Below are 13,619 nucleotides of genomic sequence, written 5' to 3'. Positions count from 1 at the left end.
TTCTCATTCCCTTATTTGTCAATGCTTCAAGTGTGTGGATAGAAGGGAAGGGCTCCGAGCTGCCTGCCTGAAACCCTCGGCAGCCAGGCAGGTACTTGCTGCAGGAGCATTTGCCTGGCATGGCACAGTATGGCACGGCATGTTTCCAGGGGTCAGGTGAGAATCCAAAGGGCTCTGTCGGGCTGGAAGCACCCGGGAGGCAGCTCTGCCCTTTCAGTGCTCCAGGGTGCAAAATCTCTCCACTTCCCAGAGCCAAGGGGAAACTGGGGGACCCCCATGGGCCACCCTGGCGGCAGCAGCCAGGAAAAAGGGGCTGCAGGTGCACAGAGAGGGATCCAAGCGGGGATGTGGTGACAGCAGGGAAAATGCCAACAAGGAGCAAAGGTGGGGCAAGAAGGGTGTGAGGGCAGGAAGAGCTCTGCAATGCTGCACTCGACACAAGCCAGTTCCAGTGCAGGGCTGGCCACAGGGACCTGCAGCAAAGCTCCAGGGCTCTGGAGCTCCCGGCGAGAGCAGCCCAGGCGCTGCGCTGGGGCTCAGGCGCTTCCCCACGAGCACGGTGGGAGAGGACGGCTCCTGCCTTCTCTGCATCAGAGCTGGGCTGCGTGGCTCTGACACCGGACCCTGAGGCATCCCGGCCTCTCAAGGACAGCCAGGTCCTGACAGGTGACGAGCGAGGCCTCATGCCTCTCGATGCCGCCGCCGGCTGAAACCCTGCACCGCTCGCACCATTGTTTTCCTGGAAACAGCGGACAACAATAGCCGGGCTGTGCAATGCTCACGCTGCCCATGAGCCCCCGCCTGCAGGGGCAGGAGGGCTCTCCCCTCCTCCTTCTCCTTCCCGGAGCTCGGCTCCACCACCCCCAGCCGTGACTCAGAGTTTCCCGGGGACACGTGGACCCCGTATCCCACACTCACTGCCCAGCTCTGCCCTCCGGATTTGTCCTTCACAGGGCCATTCTCTGCTCAAAGGCACCTACAGATTTTTTCCGGGAGCACACCGAGCTAGACAGGGACCTTCCTGTGTCCCCAGGGCGTAGGGAAGGGCTGCGGTCCCACCAGGAAGGGGGGCAAGGCAGCACTCAGCTTCCACCCTGCACCCCATACATACGTCCGCCGCCTTCTTCTCTGCCAGCTCCAGCTTCTCCTGGGCGTCCTTCAGGGCCTCAGAGTATTTGTCCAGTTCATCCTCTGTCCCCTTTAGCTTCTTCTGCATGGCAGCCAGCTCATCCTCCAGCTGGAAGGACAGTGGTGTCACCACAGGCGGGCACCACTCTGAACCCCTGCACCCCGAGAGAACCCTGCCTGCCCCATCCCAGGCTCAGCTCTGCCCCATGGCATCCCTCCTGCCCCTTCCTTGGGGCCAGCTCTGCCCCACAGTGTCCGCCCCATTCCCACACCCCAGGGCTGTCCCACCCTCGGAGTGCCCTTGAGCTGGCGGAGAGTGGCAGCTGTCACACACTTACAACTAAATAAACTATTTAGTGCAATACAACACACTCTCATACCCCAGGCAGAGTCTCTGCTGGGTCTGGGCTCAGCATAACCCAGCACAGGGTCCGGAGGGCTGGGGGCTGCGGCTCTCTGCCCTACCTGCTTGCTCCGCTCCTCCGCCTGCTTCTGCTCAGCCTCTGCCTGCTCTGCCCGGTCCAGGGCGTTCTCCTTGTCCAGCTTCAGCATCTGCATCTTCTTCTTGATGGCCTCCATCCTCGGTGGGCCGTGGGCAGCGGGATGCACACAGACAATGGGGTGGCTAGGGCAGCTGTGGTGCCTGTGCCCCACTGACTGTTTATCAGCTCTGCCCAGCACAGTGCCTTTGCCTTTCTTGGGCTGACCCGCCTCCCCACCTTCCCAAAAAGTCTGTGCTCGGGACCCATTGTGTGTCCTGGGGGCTCCGGGTGGTCACAGCCTTATTTGGGCTCCCGAGGACAGCTGGGGCGTTATAAAAAGCAGCAGCAGGTCTGTGACAGGGGGTCCTGCATTGTTCCAGGTGCCCCCTCCCCTTGTGCAACAGGACACCCTGGCTGGTGCCCCAAGTGCTTCCTCAGGATGTTGAACTGGGTCCGTGCAGAACTGGCATGAAGTCCTCGCCCCCCATTTGCCTCCTCCTTGGGATGTTTTGGTGGCCCTGGGCTGACATTTACCCCTGCCTGGGGGCGGCATAGAAAAGGGCAAGATCATTCTGGCACTATTTTGGGAGCAGGGGCTTGGCCGAGAGTGTTTGGCTCTGCAGGGAGCAGCAGGGGAAACTGCCCCCAGAGCCAGGGGCAGAGCCCCCCAGGAGTCTGCTGAGCCCCAATCCCAGCTCCAGCTGTGGTGGTGCTTGGTGCTGAGGGGGAGGATGCTGTTGGCAGCTGGAGGAGCAGATTCCCCAGGCGCAGGGAGGAATTCTCAGGGCAAGTGGTGACACTTCGTCCGCAGCTGAGGGATTTGCAGCCTCCTCGTGCTGGCCCACAGGTCCCACCGGCCCCACAAATCAGGTTGGGATCTCCCACAGAAGATCCACTGCTCCCACCCAGGGACAGATGTTGAGGGCTAAAGGGGTCAGCACCCAGGGACCCGGGGAACAGAGAGCTGGTGGCAGCTCTAGGTACCCTGGGCAGGGCACTGGAGGGGGGACAGTGCCTACCAAGGGCCCTGAGCAGTGGCTGCACCTCCATAAATAACACCCCCATGCCAGGGCAGTGGAGGCAGTGCTGGGCACAGGGCCACGGGCCTTTGTATTGTCATCATCCCTGGCGTGAGCGGGGGGACAGGTGGCAAGCGCTGACCCCGCTGCCATCCCAAACCTCCGCCAACCCCCAGGACGGCTCTGGGCTCCCCCTCTCAATCCCATGGAGATGGGCAGACAGGTTTTATTGTGGCAGTGAGGACTAGCAGAGGATGCAGGACAGGGTGCAGAGGGTCCCCCTGCCTGAGATACGGCACAGGCAGCATCTGGCCAAGTCGGTGCTGGGCATCCCTGGCGCTGTAAGAATATGTTTGATATTTAGTTGGTTTTCCAATAAAACAACCTAATATCAAACATATCAGACAGAGACAGGGGCAGACAGAGGTGGGAGGACCCGGAGCTCAGCTGCCTGTAAGAGAAAAAGAAGAATATGCTGAGAGCTGGGGTGGGAGTGGTACCCAGGTATAATCCCCGAGGCACTGCAGAGGCAGCACCCAACCTCACCTCAGTGCCTGGAGCCTGCTGGGCAGCTGTGCTGGTACTGGGCCCCAGGTATAACCCCTGAGGCACTGCAGAGGCAGCACCCAACCTCACCTCAGTGCCTGGAGCCTGCTGGGCAGCTGTGCTGGTACTGGGCTGCTCGGGATGCAGTGCTGGAGCAGGAGGCGTCCTGTGGCCGGGATGAAGCAGGAGCAGGGCAGTGCAGGCTTGGTCTCGTAGCATGGCATGGCATGTCAGGGCAAACCATGACATGCACTGGCATGGAGCAGCATGCCATGGGGCCAAAGGGACCCCACATCCATCACCATCTTACCTGGGCCAGCTTAGGGGACTCTGCTGCGCTCTGGCTTGGGGGTCGCCTGGCCGCCGTTTATAACCGCGCTCGGCTGCAGCGAGCAGAGGGACGTGGCCAGCGACAGCCCTGGCCCCACACACGTGGCCTCGTTCCCATTAATTACCACCCATTGACGTCCCCCTGCCCCCTCCACGGACCCCCGTGCCCTTGCTGCGGTCGATGCGGTCGATGACCCCGCGCCGCCTGCTCCTGCCCCTGGTGACACTCCCTGTCATTAGCGGGGCTGTCAATACCGGGGCCAGCCCTGGCCTGTGGGCCCTGTGCCACCAAGGGGCTGCTGCACATGACCCTGCCCAAGGACGAGCCCCATTGACACGGGGGAGTTGTGCCTCACATCCCCTTGCTTTGGGGAGCTGCTGGAAGTCACAGGGGTGTCTCTTCCAAGGAGCAGCTGGTAGGGCTGCCTGTCACCCTGCTGCATCCATGTTGAGGATGTGGCCCCATCCATGCTGGTTGACTGAGGCAGGACCCCAATCCACACTGAGGCAGCTGCTGGGACCTGGGTGGTGGTGCCCAGTGACAAGGGCACATGGGATATCACAGAGTGCTGCAAGCACAGCCTTCCCACACCACAGCAGCGCTTTGCTGCAGTGGGACACATCAGCCTTGGGAATTGCACCAGGGGCTTTGTGGGGGCTCAGGCTTTGAGGGACCAATGGGACAGGACATGGGGCAGCCAGAATCCTGAGTGCCATGGGAAAGACAGGGACACAGCCCGGCCTTGGGGGTCAGGGGCTTTTCAGCCACGATGAGGTGGCAGTGGGGACAGCAGGGACACACGTGGCAGCAGCAGTGCCAGAGCCGGGGGCGTGTGTGGCGCTGGGTGATGTGATGCAGCCTGACAGCCGAGCTAATGAAGGGCTGTGGGGAGGGGTGCTGGCCCAGCAGCCGCCAGCCCTGTCAATAAGCAGAGCCAGAGCAGGCACTGATGGGCCCTGGGGCTGGGAGACACCAAGGTCAGGCACAGAAGGGATGGGAGGTGGGGGACAGGGCCCTCCCAGCTGGGGAGCACACGGGGATCCTGGGGTGCCTGGATGGGACAGGGAGCATTGCACCCAGCCCAGGCAGGTTCCTGTCCCTGCTGCTGCAGGGCTGTGCCACACGGCCAGGAGCATTGTGGCACATGGCACGGTGCAGCAGGAGCTGTGCTGGGACAGGGATCTGTGTGGAGCACCCAGCCTGGTGAGGCATGCTGGCCGTGCTGCCATCTCCTGGCACAGCCATGGGCAAGATGAAGTGTGTAGGATCCAGGGCAGCCAGGGTTGCAGGCGACATGTCTGGATCCCAGCCACAGGAATTGTGCTGGGCTGTGTCTTCCCCCCACTGCTGCCCTGGGCTGTCCCATGCCTCACATGCAGCAGACACAGCCTGTCTTGCTCAACATGTTTTATTCTCAGTCGGGAGCTGGGAGATGCCAGGCCAGTGCCACACACTGGGCTGAGCACTCAGAGCCGCTCCACGTAGAAGGCTTTTCCCTGCTGGCACAGCTCCTGCTGGTGCTTTAGGTGCTCATCCAGGACGAGCTGGCACAGGGCATCTCGGCGGATCTGCCAGGTACAGGGGCAGCGCTGAACCCTCACGTCCCCCTGGCTCATCAGTGCTGGGAGACATTGTTCCCCAGGACAAGGGGGGCACCCACCCCTGGCAGCAGAGGGCTGGGGGACCCCAGCTGCACCCACCCAGTGCCCAGCCTCACCACTGCCTGCTCCCTGTCTGCAAGGTGCAGCTCCAACTCCACACACTTCTTCAGCCGTGACTCCACGATCCACTGCAGCACCCCAAGGGATGATGCCCAGCACTGTGGGTTCTCCCTGGCCCCCTGCCCGCTATTGAGACACAGGGTGGGCAGGTCAGGGATGCAGAGATGTCCCCCCCAGCCTGCCCTGTGCTAGGGCTCCTCATTGCCCACAGATCCCCAGCAGTACAGGGGATTGAGCCCCCAGGGTGCTCTGCCAGCTCTACCTCCTCAGGAACCCTGCTCCAGCATTCCCATTCACCTGGACCTGCAAACAAAGAGCAACACTTGTGTGGCCCGGGGTTTAGCCTGCACCAGGGTACACTGCAGCCCACTATCTCCCAGGACAGCTTCCATCTTCCCAGCCCCTGCCCTGTCTGACCTCCTCCTGCTGCAGTGAGGAGCTCTGGCTGCTGGGTGCTGCCATGGCCAGTGCCACAGGGCCCCTGTAACGGCGGGGAGTTAATGGAACACCGGGGCAGTAACGGTGTCCTGGTTACAGTAACAGCCTCCCAGTTACTGTAATGGTGCCATCCTGGCTGCCATCACTGCGTGCCAGTTACTGCCACAGCATCTCAGTCTCCACAGCAGGAATGGCAGCAGCATCCTGGCTACCATTAATGGTGTCCTGGCTACTTCGTAGCAGCTTCACAGAATCACAGAATAATGAGGTTGGAAGAGACCTCTAAGATCATTGAGTCCAACCTATGCCCTAACACCTCAACTGTAGCACCCAGTGCCATGTCCAGTCTTTTTTTAAACACATCCAGAGATGGTGATTCTACCACCTCCCTGGGAAGAGCATTCCAGTACTTTATTATTCTTCCAGTGAAAAACTTCTTCCTGATATCCAACCTATAGCTTCCCTGACGTAGCTTGAGACTGTGTCCTTTGGTTCTGTCAGAGACCAACCCCCACCTGTCTACAACCTCCCTTCAGGAAGTTGCAGAGAGCAATAAGGTCACCTCTAAGCCTCCTCTTCTCCAGGCTAAACAACCCCAGTTCCTTCAAACATTCCTCACAGGGCTTGTGTTCCAAGCCCCTCACCAGCCTTGTTGCCCTCCTCAAGCATCTCAACGTCCTCCCCAAACTGAGGGGCTCTGAACTGGACCCAGCACTCAAGATGTGCCCTCACCAGCACCGAGTCAGGGGAAGAATGACCTCCCTGCTCCTGCTGGCCACACAATTCCTAACGCAGGCTAGGATGCCAGGATTCAGGAGGAGAGGGACGGGGCTCTGCAATCAGAGGCCAGTGGCACACATCCTACTTGAGCTAAACTGTCATTTTATTAAACAGTAATTAAAAAGTGCCGAGGTCTGTACCCTCCACTCTGTGCTGCCCACACCACAGTGTCGGGTGAGCTGCTGCCAGCGCTGTCCTCAGCCCGGCAGGACGCAGACTCGAGGTGGGGGCCATGAGCTGTCAGCCCCAGGAGCTCGGCAGACGCTGGCATGCGAGGCGCTGGTGAGACCGGGAGCAAACACCCCCTTGGCAGAACAGATGGGACATTTAACACCACTCTGTCCCCTCGAGACGTCCCCAAATGCCCTCTGGGTGCAGGAGAACGAGTAGAAACCTCAGCCCAAAGCGGTGGCTTAGCCATGGTGCTAAGAACAGGCACCAAACTATTTCTACCCCATCCAGGAGCACAGGCAGGCTGGGCACAAAGGGCTGACAGCAGGAACAATGACGTCATGGGGAAAAGTGTTCACCCTTCAGAAAAAACAGACAAGTGGCTCCAGTGCCCAAGACCCTCACGGACAGGACGGACAAACATCAGCTCCCGCCAGCTGCCGCAGGGAAGGACGGGCGGAGGGGAGCGCTGGCTGGGATCCATGTCTTTATAAATAAGCTCAAGCTCATGAGTTTATTCACAGGGTCCAAGACAATGCAGGACTCAAAGGCTGGAGAGTCACAAGCCTGTGGCAGAGAAGGCCGTGGGGCTGACCCCCATGGGCTCAGCAGCTCCAGAACGGGCTCCTGGTGAGGGCCAAACTCCAGCAGCTGGAATGGAGCCCCCGCCGAGTGATGACCTCCAAAGTGGGCTGAGGGGGAGAGCTGAGAGTGCAGCTGGTTCCTCTCAGTGCTGCCTGCACTGCAGCCCAGACCCACCCAGCACACCCACTGCACCAGGCCCCCGCGCGCTCACAGGGTGCTCTCCAGTGTGTTGTAGTTGTCCTTGAAACTCTTCAGCTCCAGGAAGTGTTTGGCACGTTTGCTCTTCTGGCTGGAAGGAAGGTAGGTGACCTGGATGGTGGTGGGGCTGGAGGCTTCAGGGGACAGCGTGAGGTCTTTCACTGCTGACTGGTGCTGCCGCTGGCTGCTGCCACCCCGGGCCTTGGTGCTGTGGGCAGAGAAGAGGCACCATCACTGCTCAGCTGCTCAGCCTGTGTGTCTGTCTGTCTGTCCAACATGAAGCAAATCTGCTTTCCTGATGACAGCACTCACTGAGGTCTTGGCATCTAAAGCTACTGGTTCTGGGCAAGTCCCTGACTCAAGGTGGTCAGGGACAAGCAGGAATGGTGACTGTGAGCATGGAACAAACCCAAAAGTGCAGTAATGGATGGGCTGCAAGGAAGGAGTGAACCCAGAGGGACAGATGGACACAGACAGCTCCTGTCTCAGATACCTGTGCCCTAAACCCATCTCTGTTCACACCTTCCCACGGGCTGCTGGGGCCCAGGAACCCAGCACTGCATCTGGCCAGCAGCACTTACATGTTTGCCAGTTCATTCAGAGCTTCCTCATACTTCAGGTATTCCGTTTTCCCAAAGACCTGGGTACAAACAGAAAATACCATGGAACATGCAGCTGCAGTTAGGGTGTGAGCTGAGTCCCAGCAGCAGGGCAGGGCACAGGAATGCCCTGTGGGCACAGCAGGGCCCCCCAGCACTCACCCCAGTGCCATAGCGGGCGCTCTCGTAGCCATCCAGGAGCGTGTCGATCAAGGCTTTGCGGATGCCCTTGAAGGAGGTGCTGGAATTCCTCAGCTCCAGCAGGTAGGCACAGAAGTTCTTCCCTATTAAAGACTTTGGGTACCGAGCCTCTGCTTGGAATGGGATTTCTGGAAAAAGGCACAACAGCTGAAGCACAGGTGAAAATGCCTGTGCTCATCCCTCTGGTCAGGAAGCACTGCCTGGATAAATCTCCATCCATGCCCACTGCCCCAGCACTTCCAACCCTAAGGCCACCAGTGGGAGAAGTGACTGCTACTCCCCAGTGAGCACCTGGAAGGGGCTGCTGGCACCCTCATTCAGGGTCCCTCTGCACCCCTCTGCTCCCACTCTTGCCCTGGGCTCCCTCACCTGATGTCCTGATTGCATCCAGTGCCTTCATCCTGTACAGGTAGTTATAGCAGCCTGGAAAAGGGAAAGCACAAACTGAGATCTCTGCAAACCTTGGAGGGAAGTGAGGAAAGGGAAACCAGGAGAAGAGACAGCATCTCATGTGGCAGGACACCAAAAGGAGCAGTCAGAGGTGTGGCTTGGCCCCAGGGAACAGTGCAGGACAGAGCTCTGGCACAGTACCTGGTGTCTCCAGCTGCAGGAGCCGACCATCATCCTCAGCTAGCAGCCGTGGCTCGTACTTGATGTCCTGCACCCTGGACAGTCGAATGTCAATCTCTTCCTTTAAATCCTGTACAGCAGCAAAACAACGTTTACAGACCACTCCCTTTGTTTGTGGGATCAAAGGGATAAGAACAGCCCTAGATAAACCCTCCCCACTGCCTCTCACCACTCTGAGGCAGCAGCTCCTGCACGTCCCTTCAGGCATGGATGGGTGCAGGGAATGCAGAATACCCACCTTGGGTGCATGCTGCCCCACAGGCACGTGGGGGCCACGGCGGGACTTCATGGCGAAGCGCATGATCTGGCGTTTCACGAAGATGAAGAGCAGCACAAATACCTGCGGAGCCGCAACGGGGCGGGGGTCAGGTGTGCGCCGGGGGGGAGCTCTCACAGCCAGCCCGTGCCCACCCCTCTGGCTCCCGCTTGGCAGCCCCTCCGCCCCCAGTTCAGCCCTCTGGGAGCCCCAGGGACGCTCAGGTCAGCCCCACGCCCTCCCTATCTCCACAGAGCCTGCCCCTCATGTCCCCTGCCCGCCCCACCGACCCCACGGGCGCTCCAGCCCCCTGAGGGCCCCGAGCCCGACTCCGAGGGGCTCCCCACGGACAGTCCGGGCCGTGTCTCACGGGAACCGTTTCGCCCCCTCAGGCCCGGGCCCACGGCAGCTCCACGGACGCGCCAGGATCAGCCTCGCGGGGGCTCCACGGACACGCGTGCTGCGGCCCCGCGGACACTCCAGGCTGCCAGCGCGTCCCGCCCCGTCCCGCCGGCGCTCACCAGGCTGCCGTAAGCCATGACCAGCACCACGTTGACCCCCGAGAGCCAATTGCTGCCGGCCCCCGCCATGCCCGGCCCGGCCCGGGGCCGCACAACATGGCGGCCACAAAGCCGCCCTGCGCGCCCACCACGTGACCGGAGGAGCCCCCGATCACGTGACCAGTACGGGGCCTCCGCAGCGGCCCCGCGTCCGTCACGTGTTCGGCGCGGGCGGCCCCGCCCCGCGCGGTCACGTGCCGGGGGCGGGGTCGGGGGAGTTGTCAGTGCGGGCGGACCCAGGTAAAGTTGCGGCGGCGGCGGCGGCGGCTCCGGTACCGCGCGGCCCCCGAACCCGCCCCCCACCGGCTCCCGCCGCCGCCCCCTGCCTGCCCGGCCTCGCCGCCTCCCGCCCGCCCGGCCCAGCTGCGTCCGGTGCCCCGGGGGCGGCTCTGAGCCCCGCCGCCGGCGCCGCTGGGCCCCGCGCGGCCTAGTGGGCCGGGCCGTAGCCGGGGGCTGGCGTAGCGCGCGGCCGCCGCAGGTGAGGCAGGCGGGCGGGCCGGGTGCGGGTGGGGGGGGGTGAAATGGCGGCCGCGGCCATGAGGGCGGAAGCGGCCCGAACTCGCCCGCCTCTCCGTTGCGGGCCCGGCCTGGCGCCGCCGTGGGGGCTCCCGCCCGGCCCCGCCGGCGCCCTCCGCTTCGGTCCGGTTCGTTGCCTCGTTGTGAGCCGCGGGTTGGGCCGCGGGGTCGGGCGGCTCCGACCTTGCCGCGCTCTCGGGGCCCGCCCGTCCCCGCCGCTGCCGGCGGTAACAATGGGAGCCGTGCTCCCGCCCTGCCGGGCTCCTTGCGGGCCGCCAGGCCCGCTCCTGCCACCGCTCCTCGGTGGCGCCCCGTGGGCCGTGGTACGGCTGCTTCCGCTGCCCACGTGAAATTCCCGGGCAGCAGCGGTTCGGGGGTCCTGCAGGAGCCCCGGGCTGCGAGTGCCGCCCTGCTCCACGTCCCTCCATCCCGGCCGGGGGGCTCTCCCTGCGCCCTCCGGCCCGGAAGTCTCCCGAGCAAAGCGCTGCCTATCGATACCGAGTCGGGGTCTCTGATGGAATATCCGGGAGTATCTCCCTAAAAAAGCTCATGGTTTGCATACATGGAATGATTCGGTTTGCGGCCACCGTGTCTTTGCTCTGGGGAAAACTTCTCGTATTGATAACCTTTTTTTTGGGTCCTCATTCTGCCCCGTGTTGCAGGAAAAGCTTTGCCTTCTCTGGCCCTTTCCTTTCGGGCTTTGGAGCTTTTTTGCACATGTTATTAAGGTTTGTCAGAATGGGATGAAAATACCATTTTTCTGTATTAACGCATCAGGAAACTGAAACTGGGATGTGCCAGGGCGAGCAGCAGCCAGCAGGTCTGGCACCGCCTTGGGACCTACAGATCCTGGTTCTGAAACTGTAACTTATCTGACGTTTCTAATAAAATGAACAGTTTGTTACATTTTTGTATCTCCTCATTTTCTGGAGACTCTGCACTTTCCTTGTGTAGTTGAGACTCTCCTCTTTAGGCCTGCTGGGAAGGCAGCTCTGAGAAGGAAAAGGGGTAACAGCAAATGTCTCATCTGATGCAGTGGCTTTGAGCAGAGGGTGTTGTAACCTGTAACTGTGAAATTCCTTTGTTTTCCCTGAGCCCTGGAGTGCAGAGCTGTTGCTCTGAGGTGTGGGCTCTGCTCCTGTGTGGACTGGCCACCACTCCCTTGGCCTGGAACTGCTCTTTCAGCTCTTGGTGCATGGTTTGCTCTTTCAAGACGAGGTGGAATGCTTTTGATGAGAGCAGCTTTGGTCTGGGAAGCTTTCTTGCAGCTGTGGGGCAGTGCAGGCATTGGGGTTCTGTGGGTTACTGCTGCCACTGAGCTGATCCCCAGTTCCCTCAGTGAGGAATGAGTTCCCAGTAGCCAAATCCCCTTTCCCCAAGGCTGCTGTGGGGTCTGCATGGGGACACCTCACCTGACAGCCTCACCAGAGTCAGGCTCTGGCTGAGGTTTTTACCATAGATGGTTTTTTTATGAGTTTTCAGCACGTGAAAGGAGAAATGCTCGTGTTCCTGGTGGCAGGGTGGAGTGCAGCAGCTGCTGAGCAATGCCTGGGCTGCACAAGGTTTGGGCTCAGGCTGCTGGACCTGCAGCCCAGGGTTTCTGTGGGTGTGTGAAATCACTTCCCTCTGGGCCCGTGGTTCTGCTGTTGGGTTGGTTTAATACAACAAATTGTGCGTGAAACTTTACAACTGGAAGAAAGCAAAAATAAATCTATACCATGGGAATGGAGCCTGCCCAGAGGGGATGGCTGGGGATAGAAGGCTTTCTCTGCTCTGCCTTGGCAGAAGTGCAGCCTTGGTGCTCTTCCCCTGTACCTCTGGGGCTCCTGGTGGCTTGGATTGTTTCCTCATAAGGGACCTTGGCTCTGTATAGCTGTAAAACTGTGGTGTTAAGTTGCCATGAGGCATGGGTGGTTGTGAGGGGGGGAATTTGAAGCTTTTGTGGGGAGCTGCAGGAGCACTTGAACAGAAACTTGCCTACAGAGCAAGGCCAGGCACTGGTGGGAGCAGCTGTGGGGGGTGTAGGGGCAATGTTAGAGCCTCCCTGCTCTCAGGAGGGATTTCTCACCCAGTCAGACTTCAACAGGAGATTCCCCAGCTTTTCCTGCACTGTTTGCTAATGCAGCTCCTGAGCTCCCTCCTTGGCACCCTGTGTTTTCCCTGTGCTGCCCTGCTCGTGGACAGAAGTGTTTCAGATCAGATCCTGCACTGATTGTCTTGCTGAGCTCCCTGTTTCTGCACTCTGTGGCTCCTTCCCATGTCCTTTGTGTCTGCCTGGGGCACAGCAGCAGGTCCTGCTGCTTTGGGGGAAGGCTTTGCAGTCTTAGGAATGAAATACAAAAATGTGAATTCTGTGCTTATTGAGTTTTCAGGGGCTCAGAAGCTGTGAGTCCTGACAAGTGCTGTGGGATGTCTCTCACATCCTTTTTGCCTGAAAGGCACTACAGAGGGTAAAACCTCAGTGCTGATCCCTTTCCAACACCCCTGCCCTGAGGCTCAGTGTGAGTTTAGAAAACTCTGCTTGCTTTGGACACTCAAACTTTTCTTGGGATTTTTTGCCTCAAGCAGTGTTATCCAACAGTGTTACTGGCTGTTATTCCTTGCAGACATATTATTCACTTTTTTGGTATGTTTGTGATCAAAAATACTAGGAAAAATTTTGGTTTTCTAGTTCAAGGGAATAATTTTAAAAAGCAAAAATAGGCACTTTTGCAAGGGCAGGTTTTCCTTAAAACAAAAATTCCACAGACCTGTAGCACCACTTATTGCTGGAGCATTTTTGCTTCCCCTGCCCTGCTTTAAAGGCAAGAAAGGAGAAGGGGAAGTAGCTGATGTGTCTGAGGCTCTGAGATGCTCTGTCCTTCAAGTGATGTTGTTTTGAAGCTTTTTTCAAGACTTCCTGCTCCATTTGATGGCCACAGCCTCAGCTTGGGTGCATGGCAGATCTGTGCCCACTCACACATGTTCCAACAAGAAGTTGTTAAAACTCTTTGCCTCAAGTCCACGAAATGGCTTCAAACTGAAGGAGGGTCAATCTAGATTACCTGAAAAAGAGGTTTTTTACCATGAGGATGGTGAGGCCCAGAGAAGTTGTGGCTGCCCCACCTCTGGAAACATTCAATGCCAGATTGGACAGGGCTTGGAGCAACCTGGGCTGTTGGAAGGTGTCCCTGCCCGTGGCAGGGGGGTGGAACTGGATGAGCTTCAAGGTCCCTTCCAACCCAAAGCAGTCTGTGAGTCTGTGATTTTCCCCTGGCTCCTGGTGCCTGATTGCTGTCACCTGGATGCAGGTGATATTCCATCTTTCCATCTGGAGCACTCTGCCATGCTGTCCAGGGAGAAACCTCCAGAAGTACAAGTGGCCATTTTGTGTTGGGAGCACGTGGTGATGGCAGCCTTGGCCCACTGTGGTTTTTGGGGAAGTGGTGGGGAGGGTGGGGACCTACAGCAGCCGTTCT

The 13,619-nt window shown here is 59.6% G+C and overlaps 3 protein-coding genes across 7 annotated transcripts in view; 1 reads left to right on the top strand and 2 right to left on the bottom strand.

Annotated features, from left to right (window-relative positions):
• Positions 1-681: 681 nt before the first annotated feature.
• Positions 682-2,013, bottom strand: LOC139605368 (tropomyosin alpha-3 chain-like). Its single transcript, XM_071456703.1, has 3 exons — positions 1,594-2,013; positions 1,002-1,237; positions 682-739 (listed from the first exon to the last, which is right to left on the bottom strand). Exons 1-3 carry the CDS (start codon positions 1,705-1,707, stop codon positions 682-684), a joined length of 408 nt encoding a protein of 135 aa, XP_071312804.1. The 5' UTR covers positions 1,708-2,013.
• A 4,517-nt stretch (positions 2,014-6,530) lies between these two features.
• CUNH1orf43 (chromosome unknown C1orf43 homolog) lies at positions 6,531-9,761 on the bottom strand. The gene is made up of 7 exons (XM_071456937.1): positions 9,607-9,761; positions 9,068-9,169; positions 8,791-8,899; positions 8,569-8,622; positions 8,161-8,327; positions 7,981-8,039; positions 6,531-7,607 (listed from the first exon to the last, which is right to left on the bottom strand). Exons 1-7 carry the CDS (start codon positions 9,673-9,675, stop codon positions 7,409-7,411), a joined length of 759 nt encoding a protein of 252 aa, XP_071313038.1. The 5' UTR covers positions 9,676-9,761; the 3' UTR covers positions 6,531-7,408.
• UBAP2L (ubiquitin associated protein 2 like) overlaps positions 9,755-13,619 on the top strand; it is a 30,849-nt gene continuing 26,984 nt past the window's right edge. For 4 of the 5 annotated variants that reach the window (XM_071456931.1, XM_071456930.1, XM_071456929.1 and 1 more), the window contains exon 1: positions 9,755-9,885. The gene's annotated coding sequence lies outside the window, so the exon portion shown is untranslated. Of the gene's footprint in view, positions 9,886-9,912; positions 10,124-13,619 lie in introns of those variants that run through there. The other variant, XM_071456928.1, reaches the window with a different exon arrangement.

Source organism: Agelaius tricolor, unplaced genomic scaffold (genome assembly GCF_023055355.1).
Source record: "Agelaius tricolor isolate 1412-34295 unplaced genomic scaffold, bAgeTri1.0.p SCAF_66, whole genome shotgun sequence".
In the NCBI taxonomy this organism is placed as follows: domain Eukaryota; kingdom Metazoa; phylum Chordata; class Aves; order Passeriformes; family Icteridae; genus Agelaius; species Agelaius tricolor.
This window is presented reverse-complemented; position numbering and strand designations above follow the sequence as displayed.